At 42.7% G+C, this 18,751-nt stretch overlaps 1 protein-coding gene across 1 annotated transcript; it reads right to left on the bottom strand.

Annotated features, from left to right (window-relative positions):
• Positions 1-4,102: 4,102 nt before the first annotated feature.
• On the bottom strand, positions 4,103-18,379 carry LOC306919728 (SHC-transforming protein 1-like; the record flags this gene model as incomplete). The annotated part of the gene is made up of 13 exons (XM_079496282.1): positions 4,103-4,231; positions 5,500-5,647; positions 6,082-6,427; positions 8,492-8,564; positions 10,342-10,513; positions 10,816-10,942; positions 11,339-11,390; positions 12,481-12,534; positions 13,092-13,211; positions 14,982-15,045; positions 16,193-16,263; positions 17,700-18,256; positions 18,331-18,379. 13 exons carry the CDS (start codon positions 18,377-18,379, stop codon positions 4,103-4,105), a joined length of 1,962 nt encoding a protein of 653 aa, XP_079352408.1.
• Between the last annotated feature and the right edge of the window lie 372 nt (positions 18,380-18,751).

Below are 18,751 nucleotides of genomic sequence, written 5' to 3'. Positions count from 1 at the left end.
CACACACACACACACACACACACACACACACACACACACACACACACAAATATTATAGGTATACATTAGAGTTACTTCTGCAAAATCATGGTAGGCCTATGTGTTTTCATGATACAATAGGCACAATAGTCACTCAGTACTCTATGGGTGTAAGTAACATATATGACGGCACTCACACACACACACACACACACACACACACACACACACACACACACACACACACACACACACACACACACACACACACACACACACACACACACACACACACACACACACACACACACACACACACACACACACACACACACACACACACACACAATAATGTAAATGGCACAAATACATGCAGCCAGCTGTAAATGAGATTTCATCCCAGTCTTGTTTAATTTCAACTTTGCTCTTTTACAACACAGGATTTTGCAGTGTGGCAGTTAGGTCATTGTAAATTCAGGATATGTCAAAATCAAGGCATCAAATCATACGTAAATATAAATAAAAAGCATACTTTTTTTATGTTAGTTGAGCATTCATTTTACTCATATTCAGTCAAGTAAACTTAATGAGTGCGCTACAGTGAGAAAGATACCTTCATAATGACAATTCCACCACCTAGTGGCTGAAAATATTGGAAGTAAGCCCAAGGTAGAAGGAGTAGGAGAATCTATCAAATGGCAAAGCTCTAACTATTATTTTCACGCCTTCATCACATCCAGACTCGACTACTGTCGAGTGACTCCTATACGGTGCCACCTCTAAAGTCCTCTAGACAATAGGCTACAGTATGTGCAAAAATCTGCTGCCCGCCTGCTCACTAGACCACACCAGTCCTCCACGACCTTCTAAAACACAGAATCGACACTACAAGGCCCTCAACAAGCCCCCCATACATCTCTGACCTCTTTCACTGCTGCAGCCCCCCCCCCCCCCCCCCCCCCCCCCCCCCCCCCCCCGCTCTCTCAGGTCTGGTGATGACAACCTCCTGGTGGCACTGGTACCCAAGACTTGTACCTGGTCTTCTCAAATGCAACTTTTTGGTAATATTTTATAATGTGTTATTGTACTTTAAATTGGATTTATTAGTGTAAAGCAATTTGTGACATATATTCATTATGATTGCTATTAGTTTGAGAGAGAGAGAGAGAGAGAGAGAGAGAGAGAGAGAGAGAGAGAGAGAGAGAGACAGAGAGAGACTGCCTGTCACATTCAAACTGTCTTCATTTCAATAATATCGACGGCCACACACCCATCATTGGTTTATTGTCTTATTACCCTGTCAGATTAAAGTTTCTATAAAGCCACAGCGGTTTAATATGTTATTACCCTGTCAAGAGTAGAATGTCTATAACGCCACAATGACCTGAGATCCATGTACACTGTGCTACAGTATATAGCAGATTAGATGTGTGGCTCAATGAATTGCATTGTACTAGTCAATATGTCTGTCAAAAAAGGAGATACGTAGATCTAACTTAACGATTGTCTTGTAAGGTCATGCAGTTCTATTTTTATGGTTGATGATTTATTGGAATGAGAGTTGAACCAGTCAGACCGTGGCCAGAACCACACTGTTACTGGACCCACAGAGGTTGAGTCAGCTCCAGTGGTGTAAAGAAATTACTGTAAGTACATTTATTTAAGTACTGTACTACAATTGAGGTATTCGTACTTTACTTTAATATCTCCAATATCCAATACTTTTACTTCTATTCCACTACATCTTGGATCCAAATATTGTACTTTTGTTTTACTCCACTACAATTATTTAAAAACTTGAGTTACTAGTTCATTTGTACAGTAATATTATCAGAAAAATGTCCAATCTGTGAATAAATTCCTTACAGAGAAATCTCTATACTGCCATTACACCTTGGTCTGAAGACAAGCCAAGTCAACCCCTCTTCATTGGGTTGACTTGACTTTGCTTCCTGCTGCGAGGCTCTGACTCATCACAGGATTGGGAATATATGGAAAACTAGGTCCAGCACACATAACAACCTGTAGAAAAGTATACAAAGAGGCATGTTCGCAAAGACCCCTCCCGAAACACCCATTTTACATGCCCAGTATGCAACTGCAACTGTCAATCCTGGATTGAACTATTCAGTCCCCAAAGGAATGATTTATCAGCCATCATTTTACTATCATTATCGGCATTTATGCAGCTGTGTGTCCCGATTTGTAACAACTTTTAACTTGGCATCCCTATTTTGTGCATGTTTAAATTTCAAACATTTTCAAATGTAGCAGATCTACAAGCTCACAACTAATTCAACTTTTGGCCAGCCCTTTCTGCCAGCCACCCATAAAAAACCCCACTGAATACATATTTTATTATCATTTATTAGGAACAAAACCTTGCTATTTTCATTTTTGAGAGCTTTTATCAGTGTGTAGAGGCTGTCCAATAACTAAGAATGAATAAGTGAACTAAATTAAACGTTAGTCTATGATTCTGGCGGTTTAGCAGTGAGATGAGATGAGATGAGAGGGGAAGAAAAAGTGGGGGGGGGGGGGTCAACGTCCAGTTGAAATTCAAACTGAGATGTCCGTGATTAAAAAATAAATCAGTTCTCAACAAGGTACAGTCCTAACCCTGAGGTTAGGACGCATCCTATAATTTCCCATTTGCAGGGAGTGTTGAATGTTGAAGATTAATCCTAATTTAAGCCCCTCAACAGTGATATGGTCAAATCCCAAATTGTGTATAGGCAAATCCACTTTCCAAAGAATGGATAGACGATAGATAAAGGCATCCATACCCATGGTGACCTACTGTATATGAAGATAATATACTTTAAACTAATTTTTAAACACTTGTTCGACAGTACAATTTGGCAAAGAATCAGTTCTGGAGATACGTTACATTATTAAGGCATTTAATTACTAGAAGCACATTTGGCTCCCCGCAGAAGTTAGATTTTGATCCCGGTTTATATATTCTGGGGGATCCATGCCCTCTTAGCCATATTTCACAAATTTGTAAAACTGTTTCATGGTTTGGAAAAAAAAAACCCTGTTTAGAGCCCCCTAAATGTGTGATACATTTGTGGTAGATCGGACGTTTGTGTGATACATTTGTGGTAGATCGGACGTTCATGCGTTCATGATTTGTGGCATTAGTTGCAAATGGGTGACATGCAAAGTTTCACGCTAATCGGTAGAGTGGTGTCAGAGAGTAGCTGTACACAGACAAACACACACACACACACACACACACACACACACACACACACACACACACACACACACACACACACACACACACACACACACACACACACACACACACACACACACACACACACACACACACACACACACACACACACACACACACACACACACACACACACACACACATGGACAGGGGTGAAAACATAATCCACACCCCAGCCATTTCCCTGCAATGCAATATCTAAACATGGAACATTGAATATTTGTTCAGTGTTGCACATGTTGCCACCTTCAACATAATATTATAAATGATTTGTGGGATCATTTCATGCAGATCATAATTTTGCATGTCTTGGATGTTTGTGATTTGGCCCGAGATGTGCCTCATCACCAAAGATTCTGAGAGCCACTGTGTCCCTAGTCTCACGTTACCAGACTGTTGCCTCTCGCAATTTTCAAATGCTTCCATGATACAGTCTGGAGCAACGGAAGTTCTATCATGATTCAAATATAAAGTGGAAGTGGAGCCTCCTCCCCACTTCTGTTTCGTCTTTACAGTCGCGCAAATTTATCCTAATATAAATAGAAATCATCTAAACATAATAGCTTGCTGCTTAGCAGAAAAGGAAATAAAAAAATAAGCTCTTTAAGATAAGATATTTTAAAATATACTTTCGTGAACTCGGATACTCGGATTTCAGGAGGTGTAGTTCAGGACTCTATATAGCATTCTGGCTACGCAAGACTACTGTGTCCCATACCAAGACTACAGGTTTTGAGTCATACACAGTCAAATCAAAAAATGCGCCTACTTACGCTCCGACATAAATGAAAACTCCAGATTTGTGTGTGTGTGTGTGTGTGTGTGTGTGTGTGTGTGTGTGTGTGTGTGTGTGTGTGTGTGTGTGTGTGTGTGTGTGTGTCAGTGTCTCTGCAGGATGGGCTGTTTCAGGCACAGCTCACTGGTTCCAGAGATGATGGGCACCTGGCTCTCCATGTGAAAACGCACCAGGTGACCGACGCTCAGAAAAACCTGGTCACGGGTTCGTACCTAGACACAAACGACACATACAGTGATGCATTTAGAAACCTCTGCTTGCTCCCACAAGTTCAAGAAGAACACATATAAACAACACAGACAGTGGTAGAAATAGTTGGCACATTTCTTATATTAAAGATGGAGTGCCACAATTTTTGTATTTTTCCAGTTTTTCATGCGTCTATGAGGTGACAGTACTTCATTAGACACCCTGGAGTCGTTTTTATGTGCAATGGTGTATTAACTTTGTATTTAGGGTTTCTTCCTGGAGGCTGAACCCTTGACAGTCAAACGGGCCAATGAAATAAACAGTAATATAGTGACATCACACTATCAGCCCCTCCCCTAACCCCTCCCCCTTTATCATACAACTACAGCTGTGGGTGCGGCTTCAGTTCAGGTGGATCACCACCCATCACTACTCACCAGGCAAACCAGGCATACTTGAACTGGTGGGCGTGTCCACTGTCCACATAAAAGCATGATTTTTACAAATACTTTTTGGAAAAAGTTCTTCCTCCTTATATTATAATAATACCTGATGATCATGTTTTAGGGTGGAAAAAAATCTGGCACTATAGTAAAAGTAAAGTAAAAGTATCAATACTGCAATGCCCCATTTCACAAGTTTTCAAATGTATAAAATGTCTTTTGAAAGATCTACAAGCTTGTAGATCTGCTATTTTCAAATGGCCAAAATGTATGGAGGGCTGAAGTGGTTAATGTACTGTATCTTTTGTAATATATAATATAGTATTCGTGTGACATATCATACCCTGAAGTTATGCAGGAATGCCTACTGAGTGACAAAAATAACTACTTTCTGGCCTTGACAGCCCATACATCCAAACAGAAAAGTCCTATCTAAACAATGTTCAACTCACTTTATGCATGTGCATACCCTCTACAAATCTACAAAGTAACTAGTACTGCAACTAAAGTTTTAAAATAATAAAAGCGTAAAAGTACAATATTTGCCTCTGAGATGAGTAGAACTAGTATGTTTATGTTTATTGAAGGATCCCCATTAGAGACACATGACTGAGCCTGAGTCTTCCTGGGGTCCTGAAGGTAGGCCTACAGAACATTGGAAGAACACACACACACACACACACACACACACACACACACACACACACACACACACACACACACACACACACACACACACACACACACACACACACACACACACACACACACACACACACACACACACACACACACACACACACACACACACACACACACACACACACACACACACACACACACAGTACCTGTCCGTGTGGATCAACCAGCAGCAGGTGTCTCACAGTGGCTCCCTCCATGCCACTGAGTACGTATTGTCTAGACGCAGAGCTGCTCTCTCTCACCAGAAAGTCTCCACTACAGCAGAGGAGCAGCTCTGCCTGCTCTCTGCTTAGCCTTGGATGAGGGGAGCAGACAAGAAGAGAACATTGGTTTTTACTGATCCCTGGGGGCGAGGAGACCAGCATATGGCTGTTCAGATGGTTCAGATTCAGCACAAAGGGGAGCTGGGGTTAAATGTCCCAGGGACACTTCAACATGTAGACTGGGCAAGCACAAGGGTCGAACCGGCAACTTTCCGATTCCCAAACATGTTTGAAAGGGAAACATCCCTTTAAGGCTCTTGTGGTGTCTGATGGGATATTTTATTGATCAATCACTTTTAATGCATCTGAAAAAGCATGATTCAAACTGGATGTGTGTGTGTGTGTGTGTGTGTGTGTGTGTGTGTGTGTGTGTGTGTGTGTGTGTGTGTGTGTGTGTGTGTGTGTGTGTGTGTGTGTGTAAGAATCAGATTCTGTGGCCTTTAAATTAAATCAATGAACATCCACCTGCCATGGAACCAGCCTTCCTCCAGCTGGGTCGCACACTGTTCAACACTGAAGATGTCCGACCGCCCTGGTTCTGTTGCACACTGTTCAACACTGATGATGTCCGACCGCCCTGGCTCTGTCGCACACTGTTCAACACTGAAGATGTCCGACCGCCCTGGCTCTGTCGCACACTGTTCAACACTGAAGATGTCCGACCGCCCTGGCTCTGTCGCACACTGTTCAACACTGATGATGTCCGACCGCCCTGGCTCTGTCGCACACTGTTCAACACTGAAGATGTCCGACCGCCCTGGCTCTGTCGCACACTGTTCAACACTGATGATGCCCGACCGCCCTGGCTTTGCTGTAGGTGCAGTAGAAAGAAAGAGCAGGAACGGAATTATAGCCTACCAATGGTTAGTAAGGGTTTCACAATATATCATAATATTAAATGTGGCAATATATCGTCGAGAAAAAAGAAACAAAATGTGTGTGTAGGTGAGCCATGATTTAAAGACCAGTTTTACATTTTGGTAGGGAATCTAGGGAGTTTAGATCTGTTGTTAGGGCATTCCACTGAACAGCGGCTGAGTAATACAAAATATTCTTATCCTTAAGTGTCTTTTAAATGTGGGGGGAACAAGGTCAACAGAACTCTCCCAGGTGGAGTACCCATGCATGTGTATCCTTCACTCTGGTCAAACAATTCAGCAAATATCTGGGAACTATGCCGTTAAGGATCTTGAACACTAATAAAAGATGGGAAATTTGCTCCTCCACCCTGAGCCATCCTAGACTTCCAAAATAAAGTTTTCAGTGACATCCTGTCGGTAGTCCATACGGTAGTTTGTTCCTGCCTGTTTCTTATAAATCCACATTAATCTGCTCAGGTGACTTATTTTTCTACAAGAATAAGGATGTACAATGACTCATTGTACATGCGTAAAAGTGGTTCTGCTACAGTACCAGTTCTGCAAATGTTTTATAAAAATTGGGGGTCAAAGCAATCTGACCTTGGTGACCTTTGCCACTCTGAAGGGACGGTATTGTAATAGGTCGGCATAACAGATCTTTATCTTCCTCTGTTAAGGATGGAACATATTGGCCAGGACGGCTGCGGCGTAGATGTCTGGGCACCTAGACTGCTACTCCTGCTACATATTGGCCAGGACGGCTGGCGTAGATGTCCGGGCACCTAGACTGCTACTCCTGCTACATATTGGCCAGGACAGCTGGCGTAGATGTCCGGGCACCTAGACTGCTACTCCTGCTACATATTGGCCAGGACGGCTGGCGTAGATGTCCGGGCACCTAGACTGCTACTCCTGCTACATATTGGCCAGGACGGCTGGCGTAGATGTCCGGGCACCTAGACTGCTACTCCTGCTACATATTGGCCAGGACAGCTGGCGTAGATGTCCGGGCACCTAGACTGCTACTCCTGCTACATATTGGCCAGGACAGCTGGCGTAGATGTCCGGGCACCTAGACTGCTACTCCTGCTACATATTGGCCAGGACAGCTGGCGTAGATGTCCGGGCACCTAGACTGCTACTCCTGCTACATATTGGCCAGGACGGCTGGCGTAGATGTCCGGGCACCTAGACTGCTACTCCTGCTACATATTGGCCAGGACGGCTGGTGTAGATGTCCGGGCACCTAGACTGCTACTCCTGCTACATATTGGCCAGGACGGCTGGTGTAGATGTCCGGGCACCTAGACTGCTACTCCTGCTACATATTGGCCAGGACGGCTGGCGTAGATGTCCGGGCACCTAGACTGCTACTCCTGCTACATATTGGCCAGGACAGCTGGTGTAGATTTCCGGGCACCTAGACTGCTACTCCTGCTACATATTGGCCAGGACAGCTGGCGTAGATGTCCGGGCACCTAGACTGCTACTCCTGCTACATATTGGCCAGGACGGCTGGCGTAGATGTCCGGGCACCTAGACTGCTACTCCTGCTACATATTGGCCAGGACGGCTGGCGTAGATGTCCAGGCACCTAGACTGCTACTCCTGCTACTGTCTCCATCCCAACAACCTTCGCTGTGTGTCACTCCCCATCTCTCTCTCCCCAATTTCCTGTCAGAATACTTTAGAGAAAAAGCCCCAAAAATAACTTTAGAGAAAAAAAAGATGGAACATTTACTAGGTCAAGAAAGCTAGGGGCACCATCTGCCAAGGAGTTAAGTTCTGAGCTATATAGTGTTTTAACATATAAAAAGGCTTTAAAGTGTTTCAATTGGCCAGCCAAATAGGTTATCAGTAAATTCAATGTGTTAATGAGTTAATTGTTTAGGCTGATTTGACCTGAGACAAATAAATGTCAGTGTGTCCAAAAATGTAGTTTTTGCTTTGTATGGCAGAGTAGTTGATCCATAATAACAGTCTGGCAACATATTGATGGTTGCTCACATATTTACCTGCAGATGGAGCTGGAGTGCCATCAGCGATGGAGCAGTTCTCATACAGTGAAACAGGCTCAAAGGAACATATCTGTAAGAACAATAGATGAGTCATGACTCATACACACAAGGAAAAGCTATCTCTCTGTGTGTGTGTGTGTGTGTGTGTGTGTGTGTGTGTGTGTGTGTGTGTGTGTGTGTGTGTGTGTGTGTGTGTGTGTGTGTGTGTGTGTGTGTGTGTGTGTGTGTGTGTGTGTGTGTGTGTGTGTGTGTGTGTGTGTGTGTGTAGATTTTTCACAACTACTACAACATGTCAAATACCACAGCAGTGGGTGTACAACAATAAAAGTTGGCCCCAGACTTTAAATATTTGGGCAATTAGCCCTTCACTGAATCCCACCCCAAAACGCGATTGTCCAATGCCAATCCAAATAGTTTAGCAACGGTTGCTATGCAGGTCAAGCTTTCTTCGCTGCTAACGTGCCTATTGGACAAGGATGGGTTTGGGAGGGACTTAGTGAAGGGCTAATTCTCACTCTTCAAGAATAAATACATAATTCTCCATTTTACTTAGATTTTCCAGACCTGCTTAAACACCCTGCATGATGACGTCTAGAGCAGTGGTTCTCAAAGGCGGGTCCGGGGACCCCCAGGGGTCCTTCAGGGTGTTCCAGGGGGTCCCTATAGCAAAATGAGGAGCAGTTTAATTTCACTATCATTTCACGAGCTAAAAGAGAGAATGTATACTATTGGTTCAAAAGCTTTTCAAATGGGGTCCGCAGCCTAATATTTATCGCTCAGGGGGTTCTTGACATGAAAATGTTTCAGAGCCACTGCTTTAGAGTATAGCTGGGTTATTGAATATAACATCCTTTCAACAGTAACTCTATATCTACCATATATCCCACAATGCATGGTTTATGATGACTCATTCTTATGGAAGGACAAGAAGCCTACGCTGTTAAATCCTGAGTGTTACCAAATAGACACGGTACACACTCTGCTGAGGATTTTACAGTGTAGGATCAATAAGACAAAAAATACTCTTTATTGCCAGAGGTAAAGTGAGCTCGGTTGTCTGAGACATATAATCTTATAAGAGACTAGACGTAAGGCTAGACCAGTACATTATAGAAAATAACTAGCTAATCTCGTTGTCATCATTGTGGTATATATCCTTGCCCTGGAGCTGGATGATGTCTCATGTGACACTGTAAAAAATAAAACAACAAATGCACAAAAGGCTTGGTATTAGTAATACCAATTACAGCATTACAGTGCCTGCTTTGGCGTCATGTCAGTCTGATATGGAACAACACACTATTTAGGGCTGGAGAGGAACCATGTGACTGAGTCTTATGATCACTGAAACCTCACTAATTATATATTAAAAAGGGGAAATCATAACCTTTGAATAAAATAGAGAAAATTACAACTTGAATTGTACTTTTATTTGGTTGTTTGGTCATTATTTTCTATTTTTTATTACAGTATGCTCATGTAAAACTATTTTACCAAATATCCAAAAGAAACACAGTAACAGTATAATTTGGTTACCCCCCTCTCTTCTTTGTGAGTAGAAGATGAAAATTGTGGGGGAAAATAAAACTGTGAGCGAGCATGGTTGATTCTAGATTTTTTTAACCACTTAAACCCTGACCGAAGTCCCCCAGGTGTCCGTCCTCGGCTCTGTCCTTTTGTCCCCTCTACATCAAATTTCGTAGCGGAAAATAGTTGCAAAGCACTATTTTCACTGGACATTCCCTATAGTTACGACATGCCCAGAATAGGGTCAATATACTGTAGGGTTCACGTGGTTGCCTCCTGGATTCAATACATCTTGCACAGTCAAGTGTCATCAGTGTTACCATCAATCCATCCGGTTCAGCTGCTCCACTTGAGATGCGCATGTCCCGTATTCCGCCGGGAGGTGGCAGTTTTCCAGGCATGTCATTGTAATAGTCATGGTGTCTGTCCCTCTGATCACCGCACTTCTTTATGGGCTTCCCTGGACTCCAGTCACTGATTTCTAGACCTGACCTGTGGGGGCGCGCACACGCACACGCACACGCACACACACACACACACACACACACACACACACACACACACACACACACACACACACACACACACACACACACACACACACACACACACACACACACACAAACACAGAGTCAAACCTGGGACACGCTGACGAGGGCATCTGTGCCCTAACCATTCAGCTTTAGATTGTCCTGTGTTCATTCTGAGACAATTGACATCAAGGTCCATTTTTACACTGTCAGACTACATACAGTATAACAGTAACAGTATATGGAGGATAACAACATGCTCACCTCGGGATGGTAGTCAGAACAGAGGGGCCGTGACAGAGCAGCTGGTGAAAGCGTGTCTCAAAGGCCTTGCCGAGGCTGTTGATTACCTCAGAGGCCCGACCATGGGGACACTCCAGGATGTGACATGCTGGGGGAAGCAGAGAGAAGACATGCACATATGTCTGCATAATGAAACCAGCAGGTCCAACAAGCAATGCCAATGAGCTCCATATCAATTGTGTTATTAAGATAATGAACAAACTTGACAACTTAATTCTATGTACTATGGGGACCTCCAGGGGTCTATAGTTTGTCTCCTCAATTTATCTCTCTACACCAAATCTAGCTGAAAAATAGCTGATCTGCAGAGCTTGTAGATCTGCCATTTTCATTGAATGTTTGCCTATTATGATATGCCCATAATAGGGATGCTAGGGTTCATGTGGTTAAAGTAGTAACAAAATGTTTATTTTGTCTGTGATTCAATCCAGTCAGTGTATTGTGTAATGTGACAGACAGGGAGAGACACAAAACTATCCCCCACCTCTCTGGTTGACAGGGTCTTTGGCAACATAAGCAATGTAATCTGCCATGTCCTACGAAACAGATTAAGAGAAAAGAAGGGAAAAAGCATGATTCAAATAAATCAAAATTCAGTGTGCACTATGCATTGTGTGTGTGTGTGTGTGTGTGTGTGTGTGTGTGTGTGTGTGTGTGTGTGTGTGTGTGTGTGTGTGTGTGTGTGTGTGTGTGTGTGTGTGTGTGTGTGTGTGTGTGTGCACGCTTGCGTGCGTGCGTGCATGCCTGTGCCTTTTTGATTAATGGCTGTAAGGTGGCTGGCAGATCTGTCCCAGAATAAGCTATATTATTTCAACTGGTGAAGACGTCCCGGAAATGACGTAAAGATCATCACCATATGGGCTGTGATCTGGCCTAGTCCTGAACGTCACCGGTGTGACCGGAGGATGTCATCATGACGTCATCATGACATAATTTGGCTTGCTACTCTCTTCAGGGTTAAATTAACACTGTTTGGTTTTCTGTGTAGAGATGTTTACAATTACAGTCATCACTCTGTTAACCTTCCTAGAGGTCTGTGGGCTGTAGCAGAGTAATAACTTCATCAAGGATTTAGGATTTGTCACTCTACTACTCATATTAGAAGTAGAACATTTGATTATTTGACCTGATTCTATCCTTGATTTTGCCTGGTTTCTTACTTCTATCTATATCTCTTCCTCCCTTTCCTGAAAAGCCATACTTGGTTGTTGTGAAAAGAGAAAGGAAAAAGAACATCTTCAGAACATGGCAAATTCAAAGTATAGAAGGGAAGCAAGTTATGGAGGGATGTGAACTGCATAGGTCAACAGGAAACAACCCAACCTCACTCTGATGGAAGCCAACCAAGCGGTAATTAGACTTAATTAAATAATGTGCGTGAGTGCGGGTGTGCGTGTCCGTCTGTCTGATTGTCTGTCTGCCTTTCTGTCTGATAGTCTATCTGCCTGCCTGTCATGGAATGTGTTTGGGCATGTTAGAACTTATGTCTGATTTATGTGTGGGGTCTCTTGAAAATAGCAGGAATAGTAGGAACAATGCATTGGAATGCGAACCTCTGTGAGCTTGTAGATCTGCCATTTGCGGTGAGACACGATATAAATGAGACTTTAAAAGAAATAAACATACTGGGTCTCCTCCTGAGGCGAATGATATGGACTGCATAGGGTGGTGGGCTATGGTCTGGAAAAGAGAGGACAGACATACAGGTTCAGCTCAGTGTTCCAGTCAATCCATGATACGTTAAGCATTATTCAGTGGTGAAAACGAACTAATTACATGTACAATTTTTAGGTATTTGTACTTTACTTGAGTATTTCCAATTTCCAATACTTTTAATTTCACTCCACTACATCTCGGATCCAAATATTGTACTCCACTACATTTATTTGAAAACTGTAATTACTTTACTTTGTAGATTTTGATTATTATTACAAACATAATTACCCACTTCAGCCCTATACTATACATTTTGGCCATTTGAAAATAGCCAATCCACAAGCTCACAATGTGTCGCGATGCAATACAAATTGTGAGCTTGTAGATCTGCTATTTTCAAAAGATTTTATACATTTGAAAACTTGTGAAATGGGACATTCTGCATATAATGAGTACTTTCTACTTTTTGTACTCTAAATACATTTGGATACCAATACTTTTGCAGTAAAGTTATATTATTTCTAAGGTATTTGTAAATTGCAGTATTGGTATTTTTACTTGTCTGTCTGAACCTGAAATACCTGTAAGAAGCAGGCTGTGGTCAGAACCACACTATCAGTTGACACAGTGAGGTTGACTTGGCTCCCAGAGAACTGCAGGTTGATTTGACCCAGGACAGCAGATGATTCCTTGTCCACAGGCTGGTAATCACAAAACCACTGCCATTTCAGCTCATGTGTAATTTGTTTTCATGGAATAAGTTGCTTCCTGGACAGAGATAATGCTACCTCTGTGTATTCATCTGGTCTTAAATTCTCTCCTCGAGAGATGTCACATCATACTGCTCATGTCACTTTGTCCTCGCTTGTCCTTATATGGAGCTTACATACTGTACACTACATTACCATGCTTTAATTTAATAGGATAATTACATCCTTACACACATACATCCTTACACACACACACACACAGTGTGTGTGTGTGTGTGTGTGTGTGTGTGTGTGTGTGTATATATATATATATATATATACACACACACACATATACACGAACATATATATGTTCTGTTCTGTTCCGTTCATGAATTGCATTTTTATAGCGCTTTTCCAGGTGCTCAAAGCACTTTACAATGGTTCATTCATTTATATGATACATTGGACTGACCGACTCAGTGGAGGCAATGTAGGGTTCAGTGTCTTGCCTCAAGGACACTTCGACATGTAGACACGAGACCCACAGATCATTGGACGGCGTGCTCTACCTCCTGAGCCACAGCCACACTAAATGATATCACAATTTCAGCTTCAGGCAATGTTGGTTTCTGTACAGTGTCCAGGACGTTAGTCTCGGATGACATAGGTCGCATCAACCCTGCTCCATACTGTAGGTATCTCGTATTTCCATCTGGTAGCTACCTGATCGAAATACGATGATGCTGATGATGGGCTGAGCACCGAAATGTCCACTCCTTTTTTCACTGTGTCACTTTTTTCATTATAATAAATCTATTTTTGCATCCTAAAGCCCAAACCACACCAGTTGTAACAACAAAACCGTTTTAGGGTCAACCACACCAATGCAACTCCTTGAGTTGCAAGGAGCCTCCATGTTTTTCAGGGTGCAGGCCATTCTATACTGGTGTGTCAAGGAGCTCTTTCTTTTATATTGGGAATTCAGATAAACAACAGCATAGGCAGGTCTACATGAGGAAGATTGGTTTGAATAATGAATGAATGAATTATATTTATTAAGAATGATATGTTTTAGCCATGTATTTATTAACCCGTGTTCATAAAATTGGTCCTCACAAATGCTTATTATGAAATCGATCTGCCTACCAGTGACATCATCGGTAGGCAGATTTGGAAAATACGATTTAAAACCTTTTAAAACAAAATTCTGTTAATGCAAGAAGAGTGGCGTTTATTTCAGCAGCCATGCTAACCTTCCAGGAAGATAAAGACTGTAGTTTCTATAGCATGGAATCCCCATTGATGATGATATTGGTAGGAAAGTTTCTGTCCACAGCCCATCAACGAGATGCAGAGTGAGTAGACGGAAATTGTGCAATCTTATAATGAGCATTAGTAAGGACCACGTATATGAAGAGAACATTGAGAATGGGTGAAGTGTTCCTTTAAGGATGTTTGTATTGTAATACTATCCTGTTAGGTCCTATATTTTGCTGATGAATTGGTTCTACACAGCAGAGTTGGACCATATAAAAAATAAGTTTGCTATGCTTACAGTATGTGCGTTGTTCCTTACTTTAAAATTGTGAAATCAGTCAGTCAATCACTGACTGACTGATTCACAATGTGTGTGTGTGTGTGTGTGTGTGTGTGTGTGTGTGTGTGTGTGTGTGTGTGTGTGTGTGTGTGTGTGTGTGTGTGTGTGTGTGTGTGTGTGTGTGTGTGTGTGTGTGTGTGTGTGTGTGTGTGTGTGTGTGTGTTTGTCTCTCTATACCATACCTTTTTCTTTCTTGCTGTTATCTTGGCTTCTGATGTCCTTTCACACAGTCTGCTGATTGCTTCTCTACATATCACACACAAACACAAGCACATAAGAACATGTAGTTATATCAAACTTATTTCTATTCTTAATTAATAACACACACACACACACACACACACACACACACACACACACACACACACACACACACACACACACACACACACACACACACACACACACACACACACACACACACACACACACACACACACACACACACACACACACACACACACACACACACACTTATCTCTGTCCAGGAAGCAACTACTTTTCTCCTCCTTGAAAACAAATTACAGATGAAGGATGAGACCTCTCTCTCTCTCTCTCTCTCTCTCTTTGAGGAAATTCATCTAATTGAATTTTCCAGCCCATCATTCAGTAGTGATATTGTGAACAGAGGTTGTTGTGTACTTGTATGTTTGGCTATGATGATGATGTCAAAACATGAGCAGAAAGCTCTGTATTATAATATATACACTTATGACTTTATTTGCGAATTACAGATCTGCCAAAGCGAAATAAATGAACATGATTAAAGCATTTTCCTCTTAGTATCAGCACCACAAATATGAATATCACTATATCAGTCTAGATTAATTCATACTTTGTTGCACTACCGCATCCCTTGCGAGCGAAAAAAGAAAGTCATCCCTTTTCCATGAGAAGCACAAAGTATGTCATATGACGAAGTATGAATTAGACTTCAGTCATAGTTCCCTAGCTGGTGACTCTTAATAATCTAACTGCTGTTCATCAGTGGTGGTGGAAAGTTATACTCGCATGTTTTACTTAAGTAAAAAAAAAAATCAATACTGCAATGCAGAAGTACTCTGTTATCGCGACGTGTTGTGAGCTTGTAGATCGGCTATTTTAAAATAGCCAAAGTTTAAATAGGGCCCAAGTAATAAATGTATGTTTTGTAATAATATTGAAAATCTACAAAGTAACTAAAGTTTTAAAATAATTGTAGTGGAGTATATTTGCCTCTGAGATGTAGTGGAGTAGAAGTACACATGTAGAAAAATGGAAATACTCCAGTAAAGTAAAAGAAAGTACAGTACTTAAGTACATGTACTGTACTTAGTTACTTTCCACCATGGTGATTCTTAAGAATTGAACCTCTGTATTGCACATATAGAGACACTGAAAGAGGTGACGTTACCGTGTGACTTGCATTCTTGTGTCAAAGTCCAGGGCCCTCATGGACTGGGTCACTTCCACACTGCCCATGTACTGGAACATAACATAAGACCACTTACAGTGGTGAGAAATCAAAATGTACTTAAAGTACCAAAAGTAGAAAGTACTCATTGTTTACAAATGCAAAATAAATGTACTTAAGTACAGTACAGTTACTTTACACCACTGCATTCACCCAGTTACAGACTGGGATCAAATGAGGAACAGTTAAGGCAATATGTCTCCTAAAAGAATACTCGTTGTCTCTCTAGGTCATCTCTCCTGTTGGCCTATAGGCTATTGCTTTTTCCACAGAGTTGTCTTTTTCACTTGAACCCCAGCATCCATATTCTTGGGGGAACATTAGCCAAAAAATAGCAGATGTACAACTTAAGAGATTTGGCGTGGAGTTTAGAGGGTTTAAGTGGCTAATCAGTTATACAGACACCTCTCCTTCTGGGACTGCATGGGCTTAAGTGTCGTCACCAGATACACACACGCACAGCAGTGGCGTGCACAGACATTTAGAGGGGCAGGTGCTCAAGTGAAAAAAGGGCACCTTGTGCAGTGCATGGAACCGGCCGGTTGCCTTAATAATAATAATAGTGTGAGATTTATAGATTTTGGGGCCTAAATCATATATTAGAAGCTTTTTATCAAGAATTGATCAATGTCACCATGGTCCACATACTGTACACTACAGTGTACAAAAAAATTAAATACAAATGTATTTTTTTCTTTTTCAAAAGGGCACATTTGTCCAGAGGGAAAAGGGCAGGGGGTGCTCTAGCACCCCCTAGTGTCTATCTGTGCACGCCACTGACGCACAGCACAGCACATACACGTACTGTACTGTACATGCAAGCAAATCTTGAGGGGAGAGCCAGGATGACTCACTACTGCCCACACAGGAAGCTGTGTCTGAGAGGGAGGGGGTGTGTGTGTGTGTGTGTGTGTGTGTGTGTGTGTGTGTGTGTGTGTGTGTGTGTGTGTGTGTGTGTGTGTGTGTGTGTGTGTGTGTGTGTGTGTGTGTGTGTGTCGATGTAGACTCGCCATACTGACATTCGGAAGCCTGGGCCATGTACACAAACTGACCACGAGTGGCCTAACGATAGCTGGCATGACAAAGAGCAAAGCCAAACAACTTGCCGTGCGTGCGTGTGTGCGTGCGTGCGTGCGTGCGTGCGTGCGTGCGTGCGTGCGTGCGTGCGTGCGTGCGTGCGTAGGATATCGGCTCCGTTGACTCAGCTCTCTAATGACAATGTGAATCACACCATAGTGATGATGTCATCATATACACAGCAGATTAAAGTGAGGAATCTCAATCTGTGAAACGTTATTATGGGTTTAGTGAATAAGCACTATACTAGCTGAGCACTCCTATATTCTAGTACAGCCTCCATACATAAACATTCAAGATTGTCATCTTGAGCCAGTTTGTGCATGATGGGGTGTGCTTAAGCATAGTACGAGCATACACATGCAGGTACCTTAATGTGACGATGAACCACTCTGCATTCTGGCACTATTGCAGCGCTCTCCTTTGCTCTGGGGGACATTTTCAAACAAGGCCGGCAGTCTCTGTGTAAGCGAAGGGGATATCCCGGAGGCCAGGGGAGACTGGCCTGCATGCAGTGCAAAGTGATGGGTCGCTTGGTGCACTGTAGAAGCGTAGGGTGGGCCTGCCTGTGGAGGGGTGCAGGAAGGGAGGTCACACTGCCAAGTCTCTGATCAGGCTGCTGCGAGCTCCAGTCTGTCCCGGGAGAGGGTTTGTCGACATGTACGTCTGAACTTCTGTCCCCCTGTCTGTTTGTCTGTCCTCTCAAGCCCAGTAAGGAGACGGGGCTGTGGAGTTTGATATTGGCCATACGTGGGATGAAGCCCCTCAGGGTGGAGGTGCCCTGATGATCAGAGCTGGTCCGGGAGTTCACCCGGCCAGAGTTGTGGTTCAGGCAGAGGTCAGTCTTCAGTGGTCCCAGAGGACGGTCTTCCAGAGAGGTCAGAGAATCGTTGCGCAAACGGCTGTACTTAGTACGCTGCAGCATGCCTATTAAAGTCGTAGGAGAATAGTTAGAAACCCGATTGTGATTTTAATTCGTCATTAATAATGAGGCTATATACCTGGTAGTCCTGTCTGTCCTTTGAGCCTGGGCAGGGTCTGCTCTCTCATAGTCAGAGTCCTGTTGAAGAACACTGGTACAAATAGACGAAATTAAACAATCAGGCCAAGTGGTTTTCATCTAAAGTGGCTTCAATATCTAAACTGCAGGAACAAAGGAAAGGAAAGCTAAGATTGGTGTCATGAATAAAGTTCCTCTCTATCGACTATATTGCCTGAAAAGGTTTTTGATATATAAAAAAAGGTTTTGCCCCCATTTATGTTCTGAAATATTGAATTAAAACACTCACCTATGTGTAGCAGAATAAAAGTGGTGGGATGGGTGCTGTCCGGTGCACTGTACAGTCCAGAGAGATCCAGTCAGGCCAGTGCTGAATAAAGTCCCACCACCATCCTACTGACTCTCTCACTCTCTCTCTCACC

The sequence above is a fragment of the Electrona antarctica genome (assembly GCF_951216825.1).
Source record: "Electrona antarctica genome assembly, chromosome: 3".
NCBI classification, from domain to species: domain Eukaryota; kingdom Metazoa; phylum Chordata; class Actinopteri; order Myctophiformes; family Myctophidae; genus Electrona; species Electrona antarctica.
The sequence above is the reverse complement of the archived record's forward strand: the minus strand, read 5'-3'. Positions and strand labels throughout refer to the sequence as shown.